This window comes from Dipodomys merriami, unplaced genomic scaffold, assembly GCF_024711535.1.
Source record: "Dipodomys merriami isolate MVZ:Mamm:240054 unplaced genomic scaffold, mDipMer1.0.p SCAF_325, whole genome shotgun sequence".
Taxonomy (NCBI): Eukaryota; Metazoa; Chordata; class Mammalia; order Rodentia; family Heteromyidae; genus Dipodomys; species Dipodomys merriami.
Window position 1 is genome coordinate 853,853 of NW_027204771.1, and position 24,205 is coordinate 878,057.

The 24,205-nt window shown below is 43.3% G+C and overlaps 1 protein-coding gene across 7 annotated transcripts in view; it reads left to right on the forward strand.

Moving 5' to 3' along the window:
- The first annotated feature begins 201 nt into the window (after positions 1-201).
- The window catches only part of Golga4 (golgin A4), a 79,307-nt gene continuing 55,303 nt past the window's right edge, over positions 202-24,205 (forward strand). For 3 of the 7 annotated variants that reach the window (XM_070042412.1, XM_070042411.1, XM_070042413.1), the window contains exons 1-9: positions 202-322; positions 7,114-7,206; positions 10,540-10,638; positions 14,116-14,181; positions 15,367-15,678; positions 17,653-17,700; positions 19,543-19,599; positions 22,484-22,582; positions 23,345-23,477. In XM_070042412.1, coding sequence (XP_069898513.1) covers positions 254-322; positions 7,114-7,206; positions 10,540-10,638; positions 14,116-14,181; positions 15,367-15,678; positions 17,653-17,700; positions 19,543-19,599; positions 22,484-22,582; positions 23,345-23,477 — 976 coding nt within the window. In that variant the 5' untranslated portion in view covers positions 202-253. The remainder of the gene's footprint in view (positions 323-7,113; positions 7,207-10,539; positions 10,639-14,115; positions 14,182-15,366; positions 15,679-17,652; positions 17,701-19,542; positions 19,600-22,483; positions 22,583-23,344; positions 23,478-24,205) is intronic. The other 4 variants (XM_070042414.1, XM_070042415.1, XM_070042416.1 and 1 more) reach the window with 2 other exon arrangements.

Sequence of the window (24,205 nt, forward strand, 5' to 3'; positions counted from 1 at the left end):
CCGGCCGCGCAGGCGCAGCGGGCCTGGGCTCACCTGCCGTTGTCGCCGCCGCGGCCGGGCCGGACTGGATGGGGGGCCGCCGAGGCCGGGCAGCGGCACCCGGAAGTGAGAGACGCGGCGGCCCCGCCGGTCCCCGCCGCGCGGCGCGAGAGCGAGCGGCCGGAGGCGGCGCCCCGGCCCGGCGCCCGCGGGCCCACGCGTAGCGAGGCGTCCGACCCGCCCGGCCCGGCTCGCGGCCGGCGCCGCCGGCGCCATGTTCAAGAAACTGAGGCAGAAGATCAGTGAGGAGCAGCAGCTCCAGCCGACGCTCGCCCCCGCTCAGGTACCGGCGCCCCGGGGAAACCGAGGCCGCCGCGCCGGATGGTGGGTGGGAGGGGGGGGGATAGCGCGGGGCGACCTCTGCCCTCCGTCCGGGTCTCCGGCGACCTCTGACCCCCGAGGTCCCGGCGTCTGGCGAGGGCCGCGGGCGCGCGCGCGTGACGCGTTTCTCCCGCTCGGCCCGGGGCGGGCGCCGCAGCCGCGTGACCTTGGCCGGAGTCGGGGATCCCGCGGCCCCCTGGTCCCCCTGCCTCAGCTCCAGTCACAACCCGCCCCGGCCTCCCCACTCCCCACTCGGGACGGCCCCTCAGCTCCCGTCACAGCCCCAGGCCCAGCTCCTTGGCGGTGGCCCCGGGACTCTCCCGCCTGCCTGGCTTCCGACCCCAAGTCCTCCGTCCTCAGCGCTGAGTAGCCAGGACCGAACCATCACCACCCCCTTGCACCCTGTTTTTTTTTTTTTTTTTAATCCTACTTTTGAGAGAGTAATTCATCTCATTCTCTAACTGGATTTTTTTTTTTTATTTTGAATCTCCTATTGTTAAATTCCCCAGGACTGTCCCTGACTAACTTCTGATCTTTCATAGCATTCTTATTGCTGTATAAAGTTCCTATCTTTCATTTCTTTAAATAGGGCTTCTTTCCCCTTTGTTTTCATGCTTTCTTTCATCTGTATTGGCTTTATTAGTTCTAGATCTATTTTATATTGTTGAGCCTGTTTTTTTTTTATATTGGATTTTTTTTTTTGTTTTCCTTTACACATCAAATTCTCTGGACTATAAAATCCAATTTTCAAGGCTCTCAACATCTGGTGTTGTGTGCAAGTGTGTCATAGAGACGCATTAAGTTTCATTCTACTTACGGGCTAGAAACCGGTTATGAGGAGAAACAGGCACACATTAGTTATCCTAAGTCTCTTTAAAAAGTTAACTCGGTTTCTTCCAGAGAGGCGTCAGATGGGGAAGGAGTCAGATGTTCTATTCCTAAATTTCTCAAACCAAAGCAGGGCTGAAGATGTGGGCTCGAAGGTTTTTACTGTACACTATGTCAAGTATCACTTACACCCTCTAAATTTAGCCTCACTCCTTGCCTTTCACCCCTCTTTCTCTGTGTTAGAATCACTCAGTCTGAAGCCTCATTGCTTCAGAAAATGAACCCATGGTTCTTCGGTGGCTACAAGGTTAAGTGGACATGATGATATTTGTAGTTGATCTGTTTTTGGTCCTGCCTCTGAACTTTTGCATCTTATTTATCCCTTTTGCTTTAAATCCTAAGACTTGCTTTGATTAGTGTAGTCAGCACTTAAAATGGAATTTCCTAGTAATAAGAATACCTCAATTTGGTGGTTTTGTTATCTTTAAGTGTGTTATGCAACATGAGATTAATTCCTTTCTAATCCCTATTTTGAGGGTAAAGTTGTTGAAACTCTTTGAGTTATTCTGGATTTAAGAGTAACTGTGTTTATCAACTTTGTTCTTACAAAGATTTGTAACAGTATGATGAAACCACTTCAAGTAATTTGTGAATCAGGGACTGGGAGAAACCTGTTGAATGACAATATACGTCAGAAAGTATCTCAAGAGCTGTTTGGTAGGAGTCAGGAACCAAGGGTGTAGTTCAGTGGTAGAGTATTGGCTAGCATGGGTGAGTCTTTAGCTTCAGCACTAATTTTGAGTACGAGTATGGCACCAAAAACCTCCACAAAGTTTCTGTAAAAATCCTAGCAACTTAGGAGGCTGAGGTCTAGTTTGAATCCAGCCTGGGCAGGAAAGTCTGTGTAACTCTCCAGTTAACCATCAAAAAGCTGTAAGTAGAGTGGTGGCTCAACTGCTAGAGCACCAGCCTTGGATTAAAAGGCTAAAGGACTGTGCCCAGGCACTGAGTTCAAGCCCCAGTACCAGCACACACACACACACACACACACACACCCTATACACACACACACACCCTATACACACACACACACACCCTATTTTAGTGGTGTCTCCATGTGAATTTTATTACTGTTTTGGGGGGTTTTTGTTTTTGTTTTTTACTGTGAGTCCAAGATAAATCTGAGCAAGAGTCACATAAAAAATACTGCAGAAAGCCGGCTATCAGTGGCTCACACCTGTAATCCTAGCTACTCAGGAGGCTGAGATCTGAGGATTAAGGTTCAAAGCCAGCCCTGGCAGGAAACTCCAAAAGACTCTTATCTCCAATGAACTACCAGAAAACCAGAAGTGTTGCTGTGGCTCCAGTGGTCAAACGCTGGCCTTGAGCTGAAGAGCTGAGGGATAGTGTCCAGGCTCAGAGTTTAAGCCCCAGGACCCACAAAAAAAAAAAAGGAAAAGAAAAGAAAAACTGCAGAAATGGATAAGGGAATTAGAAGACCTTTGTACTAACCTAGATCTTAGAATACGTAACCGGAGAAGGCTTCAGATTAGATTATAAACCTTCCCTAAGCATCCCAAGATTCTCATGTTCACGTAAGGAAATTGGGGATTGACACCTCTCTCCTGCTTACCTTTCAGGAGGGTTATAAGGATGAAAAGTAATGAAAGTCTGAAATTATTTGTAATGGTTGAACATTTATTTGTTCAGCAGTTGCTGTAAGAGTCATGCTGGGTGCTCTGTCTTTCTTGCGATAAGTAATTCTGCGTGGTTGAAAGACAGTACTTCCGGCATAATGAGGACATGCCAGGATTTGTGGTGTGCATGGGAAAACGTTTCTGGAGACATTAGGGCAGCACCTAAGGAATCTTCATGGGCAACAAAAGCAATGGTGTTAGTCAGGCTCCTGTCAGCCCAGCTACTCAGGAGGCTGAGATCAGAGGATCACAGTTCAATGCCATCCTTGACAGGAAAGTTCATGAGACTCTTATCTCTAATATAAAAAAGCTGGAAGTGGTGATGTGACTCAAGTAATAGAGTACCAACCTCGAGTGAGAAAGCCAAAGGACAGCACCCTAGGCCCTGAGTTCAAGCCTCAGGCTTGAACATACATACATACATACATACGTACATACGTACACACACACACATACATACATACAAAAATGGCACACATAAAAAATACAATGGTATTGAGATGATAGGGTTTCAAGATAGTCCTAAAAGTGACTGCGTTCATTTTCTGACGTGGATAAGAAATTACAACGATTTGAATTCTTAATAGCCTGGTTCACAGACAGAAGGCTGGAAGGACAAAAGTAGGTTCTCTGCTCATGGTCGTTTTGGCTAAAGTCTGGTATTGACCCGGTTCTGTTTTTTGTTGTCACTCTTGCCTACAAGTGATCTCTCTGCCCCTAGTTTGGAATCTGGATGGCTGTGAGTGTTGGAATGCAAGACTAAGGGACTATGAGGAAATTCAAGAAATTTTCTTTTTTTTGGGGGGGGGGTCCGGTCTTGGGGCCTGAACTCTGGGCCTGGGCGCTGTCCCTCAGCTCTTCAGCTCAAGGCTAGCACTCTACCACTTGAGCCACAGAGCCACTTCCGGCTTTTTTCTTTTTGCTTATGTGGTACTGAGGAATTGAACCCAGGGCCTCAGGCAGGCAAGGCAAGCGCCCTACCACTGAGCCGCCTTCCCAGCCCGGAAATTCAAGAAGTTTTCTATGTGTTCATGAGAGTAACTTAGATTAGCTGGGCACCTTGTGGCTACCTCTAGCTGTTCAGAAGACTGAAACCTAAGGATCAAAGTTCAGAGCCCGCTTGGGCATGACAGTCTTGGAGACTTTTATCTCTAATAAGATAATAAAAACCAAGGTCCTCCTCCACGAGAACAGTTATGAAAGAATTCGGTCCACTCTTGGTTGGAGTACTGAGGTCCTTATTTCTTACAGAGCATCGAGGAGAGGGTCACTTTTAGCTCCTACAGGCTAACAGTTTCTTATCACTGTGTCTTTGCAGACATTTTGCTTTCTTCAAGTGCAGTAAGAGTGCATCCCTGTCCTCTCAGGTCTGACTCTCTAGATCCATATTTGGAGGGCATAGGTGTTGAGGTTAGGTTTACCCAACTAATCTTTGGTTGCTGCAGAGTGACTGATGAGTAATGTAACGTAGTCATCACAACAGGCACAATTTTCACTGCTCTGGTATGCAATCAGCTGGCAAACAGTCACATTCATTTTGAACCTGGGCATGTGATTCCCGGTTTCCCTAGCAAATGGCTTGGAAATCTGACTTCTCTCGACTGAGTTTTGTTAGAAGGAATGTAAATCTCTGTAGTATCTTTTTTTGTCCCTTGAGGTGCTGGGGTTGAATCCAGGGCTGTGCACATGCTAAGCAAGCATTCGTCCTCTTAATCCCTGTTTTATGAGGCAGGGTGTGTGTGTGTGTGTGTGTGTGTGTGTGTGTGTGTGTGTGTGTGTGTGTGTGTGTGTGTGTGTGTGTGTGTGTGTGTGTGTGTGTGTGTGTGTGTGTGTGTGTGTGTGTGTGTGTGTGTGTGTGTGTGTTGAGGTGAGGCACCAGTTGCTCAAACCACTGTAATCCTAGCTACTCAGGGGACGGAGATCTGAGAATCACGGTTTGAAGCCAGCCTGGCAGGAAAGTCTGCACAGCTCTTATCTCCACACAGAAGTTGTAAGTGGAGCTGTGGCTCAACTGGTAGAGCCACTGTCTTTGAGGGCAAAAGCTAAGAGGCAGCATAAAGGGCCTTCGTTCAAGCCCCAGTACCAGCCACACATATAACAATAATACATTTGATAGCTGACCATTTTCTTGAGGTTTTTATAAGCTAGGCAGATCGTTACATCTGGCCTCAGCAGGGAGATTACTGTAACAGAAGACCTTGTAACCATTGTAACTTGGAGCCAGCATCCCTTCCTCTACCATGCAGCTCACGTGCACACGACTGCCAGAGGCTGTGTTCCTAGGCTGGCCAGATGAGGAGCGTCCATAGTTTGTGTCTCTTAAGTCTCATGTGGGTGTGTCTGGCTGACCTCGGGTTTCCTGCTCCAGACCGGAAAGACTGGGTTATTAAGCTTTCTGAGTTCTAATGCACAGACTTGCAAGACGTGTCTATAGAAAAATAAATTACTAGACTTGTGTTGTGTAGATGGTTTCCCTCTTCCTCTAAGGTAAACTGTTCTTTTGTTGGTGGTGTCATTGTTGTTTTTGTGCCTGTGTCAGGACTTGAACTCAAGTTTGTGCTCTCATGTGGCTTTCTTTCTCGTGGTGGGCACTCTTGCACTTGAGCCATGTCTCTGGTCCAACCTCTTGCTGGGTAATTGAGGAGGGTGTGTCTCAAACTGTCTGTGAACTGAGATGTCTCAGGTCTCAGACTCCTGAGTAGCAAGGGTTATAGGCACTAGTCCCTCATATCCAGTTTAAACTGTTCCTTTGACATAAAGAACTTTCCCATTCATAGACTACAGAAAAACAGTTGTATTTCCTATATGCTTCCATTACAAACTTCCAGTCCTCAATGTAGCTTCAAGTATGAAGTAAGGATGTGTTTGATGTCTCCCCCCACCCTAGTAGGTGGCCGGTTAGCCCACATCTGTGCTGATGTAAGAGATGCGTTACACTTCTCCAGAACTTAACTATTGAGCGTGTGTGTGTGTGTGTGTGTGTGTGTGTGTGTGTGTGTGTGTGTGTGTGTGTGTGTGTGTGTGTGTGTGTGTGTGTGTGTATCACTGCAGTATTGCTTTTAAGTCCAGAGAAGTGACAGATCAGAGTCCTGCTCGTTCATTCATCTATTCATTTATTCAGTGCCCTCTGTATACACTACAAAAGGCATACACTACTCATTTCTGTGGACAGAGGAGCTCAGATCTGTGCTGCCACAGCTTTAAAGGAGGTTGGTCTTGCAGGTTTGGGCTCACCTTTGAGTAGACCTCAGACATCTCCTTTACTTTTCTGTGGTGAGTTTATAGTGAGGATTGTGGTGTCTGGGCTTATCTCAGTATATGCATCTGGAGTGGATCCAAGTAGGTCTAGAAATGGGCAAGTGATATTATACCATGTATTTCATATAGTACTGGATACTTAAGAAACCTTAAAGGAGAAAAACCAAAAGCCTTTTTTAAAAGAAATGAACTTTCATCACTGAACTCAAAGTTAGAACTCACTTTGTTTCAGAGAAAATTTGCAAAGATCATCATGCTCATTTGCTTCTCAGTTGACTTCAGTTTCCTCAAATATTGTTATTTTAAAGTCCCATCATAGCCTTTTATATTAAAAGAGACACAGCATGCAAAACAAGTTTATTTTGAGAAGAGTATGGTTGCACATGTCTGTAATCCTAGCACTGTGAGGAGACTGAGACAGGAGGTTTCCAAGTTTGAGGTCAGCCTCAATAAGAGAGTGAATTGAAGGTTCCCTGGGCTGTGTGGTAATAGACCAACATGGTATAATATTGTAGTTATAGATGGTAACAGAGTCTGCCTCATAGGCAGCCTGAGTCTTACAGTTGGTTCTGTTTTATTCTTTACTTTTTAAAACTGTGTTTGTGACGGGCGCCAGTGGCTCACGCCTGTAATCCTGGCTACTTAGGAGGCTGAGATCTGAGGATTGTAGTTCAAAGCCAGCCCAGGCAGGAAACTCTTGTGAGACTCTTATCTCCAGTAAAAACCACCAGACGACTGGAAGTGGTGCTGTGGCTCAAGTGGTAAAGCACTAGCCTTAAGCTGAAGAGCTATGGGACATCGCCTAGGCCCAGAGTTCAAGCCCCATGACTGACAAAAACAAAAAACAAAAAAACAAAATTGTGTTTGTTTCCTTTCAGTGATTCATAGGCATGGGTAGAATAAAGAACTGACAGTGATCAGTAGTGATCAATATAGTCTTTCTAATTTGTGTAATGATTTTGAAATACAGGGACCCTCCACCTCTTCAACACCAACCAGAGCCAGAAGCAGAGCCTCTTCATTTACAGAGCAACTTGATGAAGCTGCTATCCCCAACAGAGAGGTAAGATCACATCTTCTAATATTACTCCTCACAAGAAGTCACTCTAAAATGTCATGCCACTGACGATAACAAAGTGAGAAAGGGTTTTGACAGGCCAGCAATTCAATTCCTGGGTATGGATAACACCGTCTTTTGTTTGGAAATAGAACTGATGCTTTTGTTTTTCCTTTGTGTGCCTGTATCAGGACTTAAACACAGGGCCTTGCACTGGCTTAGTTTTTCCACTCAAGGCTAACACTGTACTACTTGAACCACATCTTCACTTCCAGCTACTTGCTGGTTACCTGGAGATCTGAAGAGAAGAGTGTCTCGGATTTGTCTGTCTGGGCTGGCTTTGAACTAGGATCCCTCAACTTACGCTTTTCTACACTGTTTGTCTGAGAACTTTACTTTCAGAGGATGACATGCTTTTGGAATAATCTGGTAGAAGTTGTTTCAACATGGTGTAAGGAACTTTCCTGTTCCAACTGGTTAATGAAAGCTGAAAAGTAACTTAACTGGGTTCACATAAATGGTGGGACTTGTTTGGGCCAGTACTGGGGCTTGAACTCAGGGCCTGGGCACTGCCCCTTAGCTTTTTCACTCAAGGCTAGCACACATATATTTGAACTACAGGTCCAACTCTGGCTTTTTTCCTGGTTACTTGGAAATTAACGTCTCATGGACTTATCTATCCAAGCTGACTTCAGACCTCAGTCCTCAAACTTCTGAGCACCCACCTCCAGACTTCTTTTTTCCTAAGATTTTCTATTACTTTTTATGTTCTGTCACACAAATACAGAAAAGAGATGACTTGCATTCCAGCTGTAGAGTAACTTAATACAAAGTGAATCTCCATGTTACCACCATTGCTTTAGTGCTTTCTCCCTTTCCCTAAGAGATTACCATGCTGATTGTGTGTGTGTGTGTGTGCGTGCGTGCGTGTGTGCGTGCGTGCGTGCATGCATGCATGCATGTGTGCGTGCATGCATGTGTGCGTACATATACACTCATGTGCCCATTCTAGAACTGTGGCTTAGACTCTGGGAGTGAAGACTGTCCCTTAGCATTTTTGCAAAGGACTGGCACTCTACAATTTGAGCCACAGTTCCACGTCTAGATTTTTAGTGGTTAAGTGAGAATCTCACAGACTTTCCTGCCTGGTCTGACTTGGAACCTTGATGCTCAGATCTCGGCTTCCTGAGTAGCTAGGATTACAAGCATGAGACACCAGCGCCCACCCACATAAACTTTGAATAAGATACTTAAATTCCACGCAAAAAAGGAAAACAACAAAGTAAAGCACAACCAGGATTGCAAAACAAACCTAAGAATTTTGGTTGGACTGGGCACTGGTAGCGCATGCCTCTAATCCTAGCTACTCAGAAGGGTGAGATCTGAAGATGGTGGTTCAAAGCCATCCAGGGCAGGAAAGTTGTGAGAGACTTACCTCCAAAGAACCACCTGAAAACCAGAAGTGGCACTGTGGCTTAAAGTGGTAGAGCACTGGCCTTGAACAAAAGAGCTCAGGACAGAGCCTTACAACTGACAAAAAATCTTTTTTGGTTGGGGTAGCATTGAATCTGTGGATTAGTTTGAAGGAAGTCTCATATTGTGAATCAAAATTGGTAATTTTTTTATAAAAATAGTATCATAGTGAGGCTTATACTCAGACATTTATAATGCTATTTATCGGATATGTTTCTTGGAGTGGAGTTAGATTATGTGCAAATTTAAAATGTTGAAGCTATTTCTAGTGGTGCTACCCTTGGGCTGGACAGTGACTATGAGTGCCCTGTTCGCTCTTCCCCACGTGTGGGCCAGCCCCTAACATAACTGCAGACGCATGGGAAGGATGGAACATTTGGCAGGAGTGAATCCAGGGGCAGCCCTGGGCACGCTCTGGGACACCCACAGAGCCCATTTAGATGCCACCAGCTTCATTCATCATAATCCCGTGTGTTTTTGTGTTATTTCTATGCAACTTTAACACAGGTACAGATTTGTGTAATTTCTACCGTCAAAAAAAATCACTCTAAATATGATTTACTTAAGCATTCACGATTACCAGTGTTTTGGTGTGTAGCATAGAAGTCACTGGAAGAAAATAAAGTATAAAAGAATATACCAAATAGATCAAAAGAAGTAGTGCGATAGAATTTATCTTTAAGACATACTTTTCTTTTTCCAAGGTTTTGGCTACACACAGTGGCTCACACCTGTAATCCTAGCTACCTCACAGTGGCTCACACCTGTAATCTTAGCTACCTTGGTGGCTGGTGGAGATCTAGGTTCAAAGCCTGCTTGGGCTGGAACTGGAGGCATACCTCAAGTGGTAGAGCACCAGCCATGAGTGGAAAAACCAGAGGAAAGTGCTAGGCCCTAAGTACAAGTCCAGTACTGGTGCGCACACACATATACACAGTTTCTTCTCGGCATACTCAAAAAATAATATCTGCACATATTGTACAGATATTTGTGTGTGTTTAAGTATATATGTGTATTTGGTCCTCTATAAACACTATGTTGCAACCTGTTTGAGTACATAAAAGATGAATGAACTGGTACTGTGGGTATGTATGACTCAAGCAGTAGAATGGTTGGCCCTGAGTTCAGTCCTCAGTACTGCCAAAAAAAGGGAGGGCCCATATTTATTAATGTTATTCCAAAGTTTGTATTCTTTACATTTTTAAGATCATTTTACTCAGATATGATCAACATCTAAAAAACTATATGTACATCTCGTTTACGCAACTAAATAAATTTGGGAATTAAATATATACTGGTGGAGCTATCACCTCCCAAACTTTCCTTTTGTGTCCATTATTGTCATGACAATTGTTAGGGCTAAGGAGAGTTCACACAAGTTGTCCCTTTATAAAACATTTAAGTACACAGTAAAATATTGACAGCTGTCAGCATTATATTTTATTAAAGAGTCATAGAACTTACCTTGCATAACTGAAGCTTTCTATTTTGTGTTATTTATAGTGGTATGAAATTTTACTTCAGATTCCAAACATGATTTACACTATAGTCCTGTTTGCATATATTGTTTGTCTTCCAGTTAGCAACTTGTTTATAAGTTGGGTATTCAAATCCAAACTAATCGGTTCATCTCTTATGGATGACCATTTCTAGCAACTGGGTATCCCTATGGGGGAGGTGGTGTGGTGGTGTTGGTGGTGGTGGTGGTGATGGTGATGATGATGATGATGATGATGATGATGATGATGATGATGATGATGATGATGATGGTCACACAGTGGGAACACATTTCAACATGCCAGTATGACTTGTATTTCATCATGCGTTTTATTTTTGTACCTCTGCTGATTACACTGAATGAGACAGCTACTAGCTGGGATGATAGCAGAGCCTGCTTTTCTCTCTGAATATACTATCTTTGCTTTGGATTCCTCCAAACAGCCTAAAACACAGAATGACAGTGTGGTGAGTCCTTCCATGGCTTTTCTGCATTCCCTCTGTAGGACAGCAGCAATAACGTGGCGATTGCACAACTAGATTTTCATCTTGCTCTAGTCACTGACTCTTTCTCTAAAGCATCTTTCTAGTGGCCTCTTGCTAACCTACTACTATCAGAGCCAATGGCTGAGTTGTGGTGGCTGCGGTGCTTACTGACAGCTTTGTAACAGCACAATAACACAGTAGCAGCAACACAGGAACAGTCTGCACTAACACACACAGGCCAGGGTTACTGGGCCCAAACTCCCCAGGTTTCTCCCTCAGGAATGGTTACTCTTAACTGAAAGAAAAAGAAAGGAGTACATTATTTGACATCTCTATTTTGCTACTAGTAGTAAGCCCAGATTATTTTGAGATGTGATTTACATTTTGGAAGAAACAATTCATTATTACACAAATTCATCATGAACAGCTCGGGAAAGTATATGGCTTCTGTGATAACAAGCAACTGTTATTTTGCAATCACCAGTAATAAGTAATTGCACTATACTTTGCAACTGTTGGTCTTATGAGTGTAAGACATCTGAAAGAAAAAATGTCATTTATCTGAATGGATTCAATTTTAAATTGTGTAAATTTTTTATTTAGGGAAATTAGGCATTTTCTTCTTTAGGGTCTCAGGTCAATTTGTAATTAGCAAGCTAAAATTTAGAAATATTTACCCAGTAAGGACAGCTTTCAGTGTTAGAGTAGAAATGAATGGAACAGGGCCAGGGGCTCACGCCTGTAATCCAAGCGACTCAGGAGGCTGAGATCTGAGGACCGTGGTTCAAAGCCAGTGGGGCAGGAAAGTCCATGAGACTCTCCTCTCCAGTGAGCCACCAGAATACTAGAAGTGGCGCTGTGGCTCAAGTGGTAGAGTGCTCGCCTTGAGCTGAAGAGCTGAGGGACAGCGCCCAAGCCCAGAGTTCAAGCCCCACGACTGACCAAAAGAAAAAGAAAAGAACGAAACTAATGGGATTTGTCAACAGTGCCAAATCATCATTTCTGAACTTGGTTTCAGAGAAGAAAGCTGCTTAGGGAAATAATGGGATAGTGGGTAGTAAGAGCTATATTAGACATGGATGTCTGAGAAACTGGCATGTCATTGGCTCTGGCTACAAGTAATACCGCATTGTTCCTAAACTGGGGAGTGAATCAGGAGTCCCAGTCAGAGAAAGCTGAGCAGTTTACTTTTAAAACACAGAGGGGCCTGGTGCTGGTGGCCCACACCTGTCTTCCTAGCCAGTCAGGAGACAGAGGGTCTAGGATTGTGATTCAAAGCCAGCCTAGGCAGAAGTCCATGATACTCCTATCTCTAGTCAGCACAAAAATGGAGTTGTGGCTCAAGTGGTAGATAGCCAGCCTTGAGCAAAAAAGCTGAGGGACAGTGCCCAGGCCCTGAGTCCAAGCTCTTGTATCTCTCTCTCTCTCTCTCTCTCTCTCTCTCTCTCTCACACACACACACACACACATACACACACACACACAAAACACAAAAGGATATGTTTTATACTTGAAGTAGTTGGAATAGAAACTTTAGGAAAGAAAAGTGTCCGGTGCCACCCCTGCTCAGGAGGCTGAGATCTGAGGATGACAGTTTTAATCCAGACCTTGCAGAAAGTCCATGAGACTCTTATCTCCAGTAAATTACCAAAAAAAGCCAAAAGTGGAGCTGTGGCTCCAAGGGGTAGAGCACTAGCCTTGAGCAAAAAGAAACCCAGGGACAGCGCCCAGGACCTGAGTTCAAGCCCCAGGACCAGCAAAAGAAAGAACTTGCATGCCCAACTCTCATAAGTATAGAACATAAAGTTCATTTGAATCTAGTATCTGTTTTCAAAAATGTTACCACTGTAAAAGTGGAAGGCTTTTAGACTATTTGAAAATAAATTTCAGAGCTAGGCATGGTAATGCCAGCTACTTGGGTGGCCTTGCTACTTCAGAGATGGAGTGAGTCTAGAAGGTCCCCAGGTCAGGACCTTCTCTAATCTCAGATAACAAAATACGAAATGAACAAGAAAGGGAGGAGGAAGGAAGGTAGATAGGAAAAAGGAGGGGAAGGGTGGGGAGGGAAGGAAACAGGGAAGGAGAAGGAAAGACGAGAAGGAAAAAGAAAGAGAAAATCTTTAGTAAACTAAAAGCCTTTTCCTAACACATTAAGTTTCATATTTGTCTGATAAAAAAAACTTTTCTCCCCATATGATGAATGTATAGAGTAGTCTATGTCATAATAAAAATTAAGTGAGAATCTAATTTGATGATAAGTTTTTACTGTATCTTTAGTGCTTGGCTTGGCAGTCAAAAAATGATTATAGAAAGATTGAAGATGATGTACTCAGACAGGTTTGGTGGGGAACCTGTGTGTACTGTCAGATTAAATAAACATTAAAACTTGTTTCTTATTACCAAAGAATTTCCTCCAGGAATCGGTGTTGATGACTTTGAGTATCGCTCAGTGTTGAGCTAGCACCATAGACGTCTCTTGGGAGAAGGCCTTTACACTGTCTCGACTACATAAGGACTTAGCAAGCACTTATCAAGAGCTTACTAAAACAGATATTAGGTGTTGAGCACCAGGCTGAAAATGTAGAACGGGTCCTCTGAGACTTTATAAAAACGGGTCCTCTGAGACTTTATAATTTAATTTGCTGACAAACAGGTCAGTGTGTATTTACAGTGCAAAACATACAAACATACACATTAAGAATGCATTTGTGTAACAGGTGAGCCAGATGCAGCAATGCAAGTGAATTTGAAGCCAGGTCCTTGTGGTTCATGCCGATAATCCTAGCTACTCAGGAGGCTGAGATCTAAGGATTTTGGTTCAAATCCAGTCTGGAAAGGGAAAGTCCCTGAGACTCTTATCTCCAGTTAATAACCAAAAAGCTGGAAGTGGAGCCAAAAAGCTCAGGGACAATGAACACTCACTGAATTCAATCCCCAAGACCAGCACCATCATCCCAAAAAGAAAGAAAAATAAAAAAAGTCCAAGAGTCTCCCTCCACTCTCCAGTTGGCCATTAAAAAGCCAGATGTGGGTTTGTGTCTCCAACCTGGAGCAAAAGAAGCCAAGGGGCAGCACCCAGGCCTAAGTCCAAGCCCCTGTATCAGCACACACACCAAAAAGATACATTGTTTGGAAGTGAAGCCAATCATTTGAGCATTATTTTATCATGGGGAACAATCACATTGCCTCTGTTTTATAGTTTCCTCTTTGAATCTTGCTGATTGAATCCCTAAGGAATTTTGTCGTGGGAGACTAGTGAGTACTGTGTACTAATCTTTGCTATTGGGTTTCACATAGTACAGCAAAGTGGATTTTCTAAATTGCCATACTAATTTTTCCTTGCATGAAAATGTTCTAATAAGTGTGCAATTACTAATTGTGTTTAATTGCTGAACATATTTTATAGGTCCTGATGCCTTTCAAAAATATTCCTTTATAATACTTCTTTCTTTTTCTCAGAACGCATCCACCCATGCTGTGAAGTCGTCAGACAATGTTAACAGAAGTGAATTATCCACTCCTCAGGTCTGTCACTAATGGTATTTTTTAAAAACAAGTTCCTTCAGAGTATGGGCCTGTCTGTTATGGTTACAGTCCAACATTCATTCAAACGATGATGTTCAAATATGTGATACCATATGTTTACTAACTATGGATTTGTTCTTAGTTTCTTAGGAAAGTTTACATTTATTTACTTTTTTATTTATTTTTGCCCTGGTACTAGGACTTGCACTCAGGGCCTTGTACTTTTCCTTAGTTTTTTTTTTTTTTTTTTTCCTCAAGGCTAGCACTCTACCACTTGAACCACACCTTTACCTCTGGCTTTTTGGTGTCTCATTGGAGATAAGAGTCTTACAGACTTCTGCCTGGGTTGGCTTTGAATCATGATATTCAGATCTCAGCCTCCAGAGTAGCTAGCAGTACAGGTGTGAGCCACCAACTCCTGACTAAAAGTTTTAAATGAAAGTAATGTCCTATTATTTCTCATTTATAAAATTAATGCCATGGTGAAAGTGAAAACTTTAAAAATGATAAAACCAATTCCTTTTTACAGATTTTTCTCCTACAGTGTATATTATCAAACTGAAAGATGGCACATTCTAATCTGAAAGAGTGTGGGAAAAACTTATCAAAAAGTACAAATTGAAATGTGTCAGTATCACAATTTAGTAATACAGAACAGAACCTATATTTATTATCCAAATCCACCCAGCTACCCAACCTAGAGACAGATGTTGTTAGTAGTCCAACTCCTTTTAGTACCACGGGCTAATCTTATGGAGCGCTATGTAAACAGAATCAAAACAAAAAAAGAAAGAGGGGGGAATGGAAAGGAGAAATGGAAGGGGCTGGTGTCTATCCTTCAAGGCTTATTCTAAGTCAATGAAAATGTACGTATAAGCCAAGCACCAGTGGCTCATGCCTGTAGAGAAGGAGGTAGGGTTCAAGTGATAGAGTGCCAGTGGTGAACGCAAAAGTGAAGTAACTGTGTTAGGACCTGAGTTCTAGTCCCAGTCTCAGAATGTACACACACAAAAAGAAGTTACCCAATGTCTGTCTGCCTGTATTCTCTCTTTCTCAAAAAACAATGTTTTATAGACACTATCAACAACTGAATTTGTTACAATACAGATCACTGCTGGGTCATAGGAGATAATAGGAGAGAGAGAGAGAGAGTGTTGGAACTCACCTCCCTTGTTCTGGTTGCAGTCAGGTGACACTCAGACTTTTGCTCAGAAACTCCAGCTGCGGGTGCCTTCCATGGAATCTTTGTTTCGAAGTCCTGTAAAGGACTCTCTCTTCCGATCTTCTAAAGAGTCTCTGATCCGAACATCTTCCCGCGAGTCCCTGAATCAGCTGGACCTGGAATATTCTGCAGCCTCCTTTGATTCACCTTCCGACATGGAGAGTGAGGCTGAGGATTCCTTAGGGAATTTTGATAGTCTCAACAAAGAACAGTTGATTCAGCGATTGCGAAGACTGGACCGAAGTTTGAATAGCTATAGAGGAAAGTATTCTGAGGTAGGAACCTGCCCTTTTGGTTTGTACCAAAACATTTCCCCTCTGGCCACCTGTTCTCTCATTTATAGGCGAGAGAAGGTAAATGAGTTTTACTCCTGTGAATCGATTGTCTAAGCCACTCCTGATCTGTGGCAGTATTTAGTGGGAAATTTTCTATGACATAGACATAGAGGGTCTGTGACGAAATGCAGGGTAAGGTTTTGGAGGAGAATGTGGTCTACAGTGCTTTTCTTTTCATTGTTGTTGTTGTTGTTGGTCGTGGGGTCTGAACTCTGGGCCTGGGCACTGTCCCTCAGCTCTTCAGCTCAAGGCGAGCACTCTACCACTTGAGCCACAGCTCCACTTCCAGCTTTTTCTGTTTATGTGGTGCTGAGGAATGGAACCCAGGGCCTCATGAGTGTAAGTCAAGCACTCTACCACTGAGCCACCTTCCCAGCCCCATACTGCTTTTCTTTTTAAATATCCCTTCACCGTTCTTAGCTCCCTGTTTCCAAGGTTACACAAGCAGAGAATCGAGTATCCCCAAATTAAGCTCTTTTGCCAACCAAATTCTTATTACTGATGGGAGTTAGTTTTCAGTAGTCTTAATTGGTTCATTCTAAGTTCTCTTGTATTTAAACTCTTTGTCTAAAATGAATCTTTTTTGGGGGAAGGGGAGGTGTCAGTACAGGGACTCAAAACTCAGGGCCTAGGTGTTGTCCCTCAGCTCTTCAGCTCAAGGCTGGCGCCCTACCACTTGTCACAGCTCCACTTCCAGCTTTTTGCAGGTTAATTGGAGATAAGAGTATCACAGTTTTCCTGCCCAAGCTGGGTTCAAACCATGATGCTCAGATCTCAGCCTCCTAAGTAGCTAGGATAACAGGTGTGAGCCACCGGTATCCAGCTCATTATAATGAATCTTTTAACTCCTAAACCCTTGCAGATGACATAGTACAATCCAAGCACTTTGTTTTTAAGATAAAATTGTATCAGTTGTCTTGCCTCTTGGGTTCCTTTCTATTGCAGTTAGAGTAATTCTTTAGGAAAGCATTTGTGGATTATATTACCCATGGCTTTAGGCAGTTAACTGTCACATCAACCTCTGAATTAGGTGGAAAATCCAGACAAATATGCCTAAAGTGACATTATAAAGATATAGAACTTTGGGGCTGGGAAGGTGGCTCAGAGGTAGAGCGCTTGCCTTGCATGCATGAGGCCCTGGGTTCCATTCCTCAACACCACATAAGCAAAAAGAAAAAAGCCGGAAGTGGTGCTGTGGCTCAAGTGGTAGAGCAGTAGCCTTTAGCTGAAGAGCTGAGGGACAGCGCCCAGGCCCAGAGTTCAGGCCCCACAACCAGACCCCCAAAAAAATAAAGAATTAAAATATATATATAGAGAGAGAGAATTTTACCATTATTAGATTTTTTATATTTCATATTTTGTATGTTATTTAATATTAACTGTTGTGTATCTCATTGGGTTTAATCATCTATAAAGGACCCTGATCATTTCTGACAATTTTTCTTTCTTTTTTTTTTTTTTTGTCAGTCATGGGGCTTGAACTCTGGGCCTGGGCGCTGTCCCTCAGCTCTTCAGCTCAAGGCTAGCACTTAAGCCACTGCACCACTTCCAGTTTTCTGAGTGGTTAATAGAAGATAAATGTCTCAAAGACTTTCCTGCGCAGGCTGGCTTTGCACCATGAACCTCAGATCTCGGCCTCCTCAGATCTCTAGCCACTGGTGCCCGGCTCAGGAAGTGTCTGAGTCTCTTTTAATTTTATTTGAGTAGTTGTACAAAGGTGTTTGAACTCAACAAATCAGCTTATAAGTACAATACATTTGGTCATTGTTACCCGTTCCATCGTTCTTTCTCAGCATCACAGTCATTACCCTGAAGTAGTTTATTAACTTCTACAGCAGGATGGTTTAGCTAGGTTTGAAAACTTAAATTGCGTTTGTTGAGAAATGACTAATGTTATTGGTGTATTTGTTGTAGCTTGTATCAGCTTACCAGACTCTTCAGAGAGAGAAGAAGAAGCTACAAGTAAGTGGAAGCGCTATACTGGCTATTTTTGACTCCTACATCCTTTTAAAAGTAGATAAGATCTTTCAAGGAGATGCTGCCAGCCCTTTTTAGATTATACTGTTTAAATCATACTGTTTAGCCCACTTGACCACTTCTGGAGATTTCGATCATCAGTGGAGGACCCCAGAGGTTTTTCCTTATTATTTAGGGAGGTATAGATCCCTGTACTGGTCAAGAGTTTGAGATTCATTTCAGTGTTTTCCCAGTAATTCGGTCTTCCAAGTAAAGTGTCACACAGCTTTCTTGGTTTGGGGTTTTCTTTTCTTTCTTTCTTTTTTTTTTTTTTTTTTGACATATTCAGTACTTCCTGGTTGTTCTTCAGAGCTAGACACTGCATTTGTGCATTTGTTATTTGTGCTGTAGCCTTACATTACACTACAAAAATCTCCAACAAGTTTACTGTCTACTCCAGTGTACAAGCCATATTAAATACTTTGAAGAAAAATGGACCAATCAGATATAGTCTACCAGTGCCCAGCTCTCACTTTGTAAGTAGGCTTAAGTTATTGGAAAGGCACTCCCCAAAACAAACAAAAAGCTCCTTGCCAACAATGAAGCAATATATTAATTGCTATAAAGTGAAATACAGCACAAATATATTGCCATATATGTTACTGAGTTGTTGTTAACATGTATTTCTACAACTGGAAGTTTGTAGAAACAAACCTTCTGTTTGTTTCCTTTATTTTCTCAGTAGACATCTCTGATGTTTTCAAAAGGCTTTTGTTATTTCTTTTTTTTTTTTTTTTTGGTCCAGTCGTGGGGCCTGAACTCTGGGCCTGGGCACTGTCCCTCAGCTCTTCAGCTCAAGGCTAGCGCTCTACCACTTGAGCCACAGCGCCACTTCCAGCTTTTTTCTTTTTGTTTATGTGGTGCTGGAGAATTGAACCCAGGGCCTCACGCATGCAAGGCAAGCGCTCTACCACTGAGCCACCTTCCCAGCCCTGCTTTTGTTATTTCTATATCAAGGTCTTTCCAAACAGTTTCTTCCAGAAAGAATAACGGTTTTTGGAGGCTACTCTAGCTCTCAGTCAAGTATTTAAGATAAGAAACTATATTCTTCTGGATGACCCCCTTTCCTTTCTCTCTCCCTCCTGCCCTCCCTCCCTGTCTCTCACTGTCTCTGTCTCCATCTCAGTTCTTTTGTGCCAGTACTGTGGCTTGAACTCAGAGCCTGGGCGCTATCTAGCTCAAGGCCTGCACTCTGCCACTTGAGCCATACCTCCACTTCCCGATTTTTGCTGTTAGAGATACAAGTCTTACAGACTTTTCTGCCTGGGCTAGCTTCAAACCATGGTCCTAATATCCCAGCCTGCTGAATTGCTGAGAATTCAGGGTAAGCCACCAGCACCCAGCTTGCACTGTTGTATTTTTGAGATGGGCTCTTGCTTCTTGCCTGGGCCTGTGCTCGACCATCCACCACAATCTACCAATTATAGGTTTTCCGTCACAACTGGGTTTTAGGCACACACCACCTCATCCAGCTTCTTTCTGTTGAGATGAAGTCTCACAGACTCTTCTGCCTTGCCTGGCTTGGAATCTTGATCTTCCATTTTCAGCCTCCTAAGAAGCTAGAAGTAAGCATAAACCACCCATGTCCAACTAACTTTTAACAAACCTCACCATGATCACAAATCCTTGACATTTTCAGTCCTGGCCTCCAAAACCGCCTCTTCTTTGAATAAGTAGTTGTAATATTTTAAAAACAGTTTGTTGGTGTCTTGTTTTGTTTTAACTAGTGTTGTATGCTATGTCATGCAGATCTTTAACTGATTTATTCTTGTGTTGTTTCATATGAAGGGTATATTAAGTCAGAGTCAGGACAAAGCACTTCGGAGAATTGGAGAATTAAGGGAGGTAAGTTGTAATGATTAATACTTGCAGACAGAATTTTGTTCTTTTATACTTAACAAATTATTGGATCTGCTAAATTAGTTTCATATCCACATTGTTATAAGAACACTCAGCCAGCTCAGCCTTACAATTTTTGTGCGGGTTTTCTATGATAGAGGTTATGTTAAGGTTAATGACATAAGTACACATCTTACTTTGCCAGGTGCTGGTAGCTCACGCCTGTAATCCTGGCTAGTCAGAAGGTAGAGACCTGAGGATCAAATGGTCTAGAACCAGCCCGGGCAGGAAGATTCCTGTGAGACTTTTATATTCAAACGCCACAACCTATCCCAAAAAAAAAGGAAAAAAAGAAAAACTTTATATATGCCTTACTGTGCAACAGAGTGTGTTCAGCTGTGTGAACAGTCATTGGCAACTTCCAAGACTAAACTCTCTCTACCATTCTTTGATTGTTTGTGACAGTCCTGGGGCTTGAACTCATGGCCTAGGTACTGTCCCTGCTTTTTTTTTGTGGTTCATTGGATATTAGAGTCTCAAGGACTTTCCTGCCCCAGCCGGCTTTGAACTGCAGTCCTCAGATCTCAGCTTCCTCAGTAGCTGAGGTGACAGGCGTGAGCCATTAGTACCCAGCTTACCTGTTGAGTATTTTAAGCACCTTTTTGTTTTTCTTAACCAACAATCTGGTAAAATTAAATAATGTTCTTTGCACTTCTTGGGTGTGATTGTCCATAAAGACTAGGTGGCCTTCCTGTGTGTCTTTCTGCCCAGCCATGTGTAGGAGTGGGTGGAACCACTCGTGGTTGTATCTGTTAGCCTCAGAGTGCTTGGTGGGTATTGTCCTCAAGTGTATCTGGTCCCTGGCTTTTCTCTGCTTGTTCCAGTACAGGCCTTGGTAACTCACTCTTCCCTTCTCCCTAACCATTTGTGTTTTGGTGTGTGGGGATATCTTAGTACATATTTTTGTTGTGAAAATTCTTCACAGCTTTTAGCTTGCTGTTGTTTGTTTCCTCATGTTTTCTTTTTCTTCTTTTTTTAAATTTTTTTTTTTTTGTCAGTACTGGAGCTTAAACTTCAGGTCTGGAGCTACTATAGTAGGCTGCAGTCTCCAGCTTCAGTCACATCTCCAGTTCTGTTTTCTTCATGTTGTTTTCAAGACAGGGTCACAGGCTGGAAAGGTGGCTCAGTGGTAGAGCACTTGCCTTGCATGCATGAGGCCCTGGGTTCGATTCCTCAGCACCACATTAGCAAAAAGAAAAAAGCCAGAAGTGGTGCTGTGGCTCAAGTGGTAGAACACTAGCCTTGGGCTGAAGAGCTGAGGGGCAGCGCCCAGGCCCAGAGTTCAGGCCCCACGACCGGACCCCAAAAAAACAAAAAGACAGGGTCGCAAACTTCTGCGCTGGCTGGCCTCAAACGGCAGTCCTTCTGCTTGAGATAGAATTGTAGGAGCAAGCTACCAGCTCTTGACTTCAACTTGATACTTTTTGTTTCTAAATTGTTCAGTTTTCTTTGCGTGTTTGTGTGTGTGTGTGTACACGTATATATGTATGTACGTACTGGTATTGGGGTTTATACTTAGCTATCTTCTTCACAGCTGGTGCTCTGCCACTTGAGCCATGCCTCTAGTCCAGTATTTTGCTGAGTAATTGGAAATAGTCTTGATGTTTCTTCCTGGATGTGTTTGAATCTTGATTGTTCAGGTCTCAGCCTCCTTCTTGAGTAGTTAGGGTGACAGGCATGAATCACCAGCTGACTTAGCGTTTTTGCTTAAAGCTGATGCTCTACCACCTGAGCCATTCTAGTCAGCATTTTTCTGGATTTCTCCCTGGGCTGGTTTCCTGAGTGGCCATGGTGACAGGCACAAGCCATCAGCACACTGTCTACATCTCCATATACTTTTGTGTGAGTGTGCTGTTCCTGGGACTTGAACTTAGGGCCTCGGTGCTGTCCCTCAGCTTAAGACTGGCACTCAACCACTCAAGACAAGCACTCTACCACTTGACCACTTGAGCCATAAATCCACTTCCAGCTTTTTTTTTTTCTTTTTTTTTTTTTTTTTGGTCTGATTAATTGGAGAGAAGAGTCTTAGGGACTTTCCTGCCTAGGCTGACTTTGAACCGCAGTCCTCAGATCTCAGCCTCCTGAGTAGTGAGGTTTATAGGCATGACCACTGGTTCCCAATGATCTTCATATTCTTTAAAGAACAAAATTATTGGCCCATGTGTTGAGTATTTTCTAATTAGTTCTAATTGTTATTTCTGGCATCCTATTTTAATTTGTTTTGTTTTGGTCTATCATGGGGCTTGAACTCTGGGCCTGGGTGTTGTCCCCCAGCTCTTCAGCTCAAGGCTAGTGCTCTACCACTTGAGCCACAGCACCACTTTTGGTTTTCTGGTGGTTATTTGAAGATAAGAGTCTCACAGACTTTCCTGCCTGGGCTGGCTTTGAACCCTGATGCTCAGATCTCAGCCTCCTGAGTAGCTAGCATGACAGGTGTGAGCCACCGGCACCCAGCCTGGCATATCCTGTCTTAAGAGGTGAGCAAGCCAGGGGCAAGTGGCAGGAGGCTGGGATCTGAGGCTCTAGGTTCAAAGCCAGCCTTGGAAAACATCTGTAAGACTTTTCTCTAATTAACCAGCCAAAAGCTGGAAATGAAGGCTGATTCAGGTAGTAGAGTGCCAACTATGAGAGGAAAACAGAGCAAGAGATCAGAGCCCTGAGTTCAAGTCCCAGTTCTGGTACCAGAGAGAGAGAGAGAAAGGGAGAGAGACAGACAGAGACAGACACAGAGAGAAAGGAAGGCATAGGCAAATCTGTGTTAGCTATATCTTTAAATTTTGGAAACTTTTTGTTTCTTTTGTTTCACACTGACAACCATAAAATCTTTTAGGAGCTCCAAATGGATCAGCAAGCAAAGAAACATCTCCAGGAGGAGTTTGATGCATCTCTAGAGGAGAAAGATCAGTATATCAGCGTTCTCCAGACCCAGGTAGAGGATGGAACTGAGAAGTTTTAATGAATTAGGTTGCTTTCTGTTTGAAGTGAAAGGCTGTTTTCAGAAGTGTTTGCCCCCCCTCCCTTTTAAGGATAACTTGGAGTGTTACATCTTTTGATTATTTGTAATGCCACAGACAACTGTCATAGATTATAATCAGCTACGTTGGGAGTATATTTTATATTCTTCCTCCACTGTGGTAGCACTGCTACTGTTACTCTGTCGCCTGTTGGTTTGTTTTTATTTTGTTTTATGCCCAGACTGGGGTATGAACTCAGGGCCTCATACTCTCACTTGGCTTTTTCACTCAAGGCTGATGCTCTACCACTTGAGCCACATCTCCGCTTGTGGCTTTTTGCAGGTTGGTTGGAGATAAGAGTCTCTAAGATTTCTCTGCTGGAGCTCACTTGGATCTCAGCCGGATGAGCCAGCGATGCCCAGCCAGCCTCTGTCATTTTGTTGATGTGGTAGTGGTGGTGCCCATCCTCAGGCTTGAACTTGGGGCCTGGGCTCTGCTCCTGAGCCCTTTTTGCTGAAGGCTAGTGCTCTACCACTGGAGTTACTGCTCCGCTTCTGATTTATGCCAAGTGCATGGGAGATAACAGTCACATGGACTTTTCCTGCCCAGGATGGCTTTGAACCACGAGCTTCAGATCTCAGCCTTGAAAGCTGCCAGTGCCTGGGTCCCCTGTATTTTTTTTAAAAGAAAATATTACTTCTGTGCTTTCCTCCCCGTAATGAAATATTTTATTTTAGGTTTCTCTCCTGAAACAACGATTACGTAATAGCCCTGTGAATATTGATGTACTAAAACCTCTCCCTCAGATGGAAACTGAGGCTGAAGTTGACATTAAGGAAGAGAACACAGAGGATAATGTAGAGGCAATAGGTAAGCATCCTTCCTGTTGAAAGTTTAATTTGCAAAACAGATGAGAGCCAGGCACTGGTTGTCATCGTAGCTACTCAGGAGGCTGAGATCTGAGGATCACAGTTGGAAGTCAACCAGCAAAGAACCACAGTATGGCTCAAGTAAAGCATAAAAGCTAAAGCAGATTGGAAGGTCCTGAGTTCAAGCTGCAGTGCTACCACCGAAGCAATGAGAAAGCAGTAGACGACAGAATTCAGACATACAGGACAAGAGCTGATTAAAAAAAAAAAAGTAATGAAGTAAGTGCCCTCAGTCTTAGCATTCCCACAAAGATGCAGAGGTTTCTGTTGTCCTTTAGTAATTTGTTGTCTAACTTTTAGGAGAAAGTAAGTAATTGTTTTCAGACTTGATAGTTGCATAAGCTACAAGTAGCAGTTTGTTTTCAATCTAATTGAAAATGATTATGTTATACTATTATGTTGATAGCAGTTCCTAGATTACCTAGAAGCACGTCAGTCCATCTCAAGGTTAATAGATAATTCTAGGGGCTGGGAAGGTGGCTCAGTGGTAGAACGCTTGCCTTGCATGCATGAGGCCCTGGGTTCGATTCCTCAGTACCACATAAGCAAAAAAAAAAAAGCCAGAAGTGGTAGAGCGCTAGCCTTGAGCTGAAGAGCTATGGGACAGCGCCCAGGCCCAGAGTTCAGGCCCCACAACCGCACCCCCCAAAAAAAATAGATAATTCTACT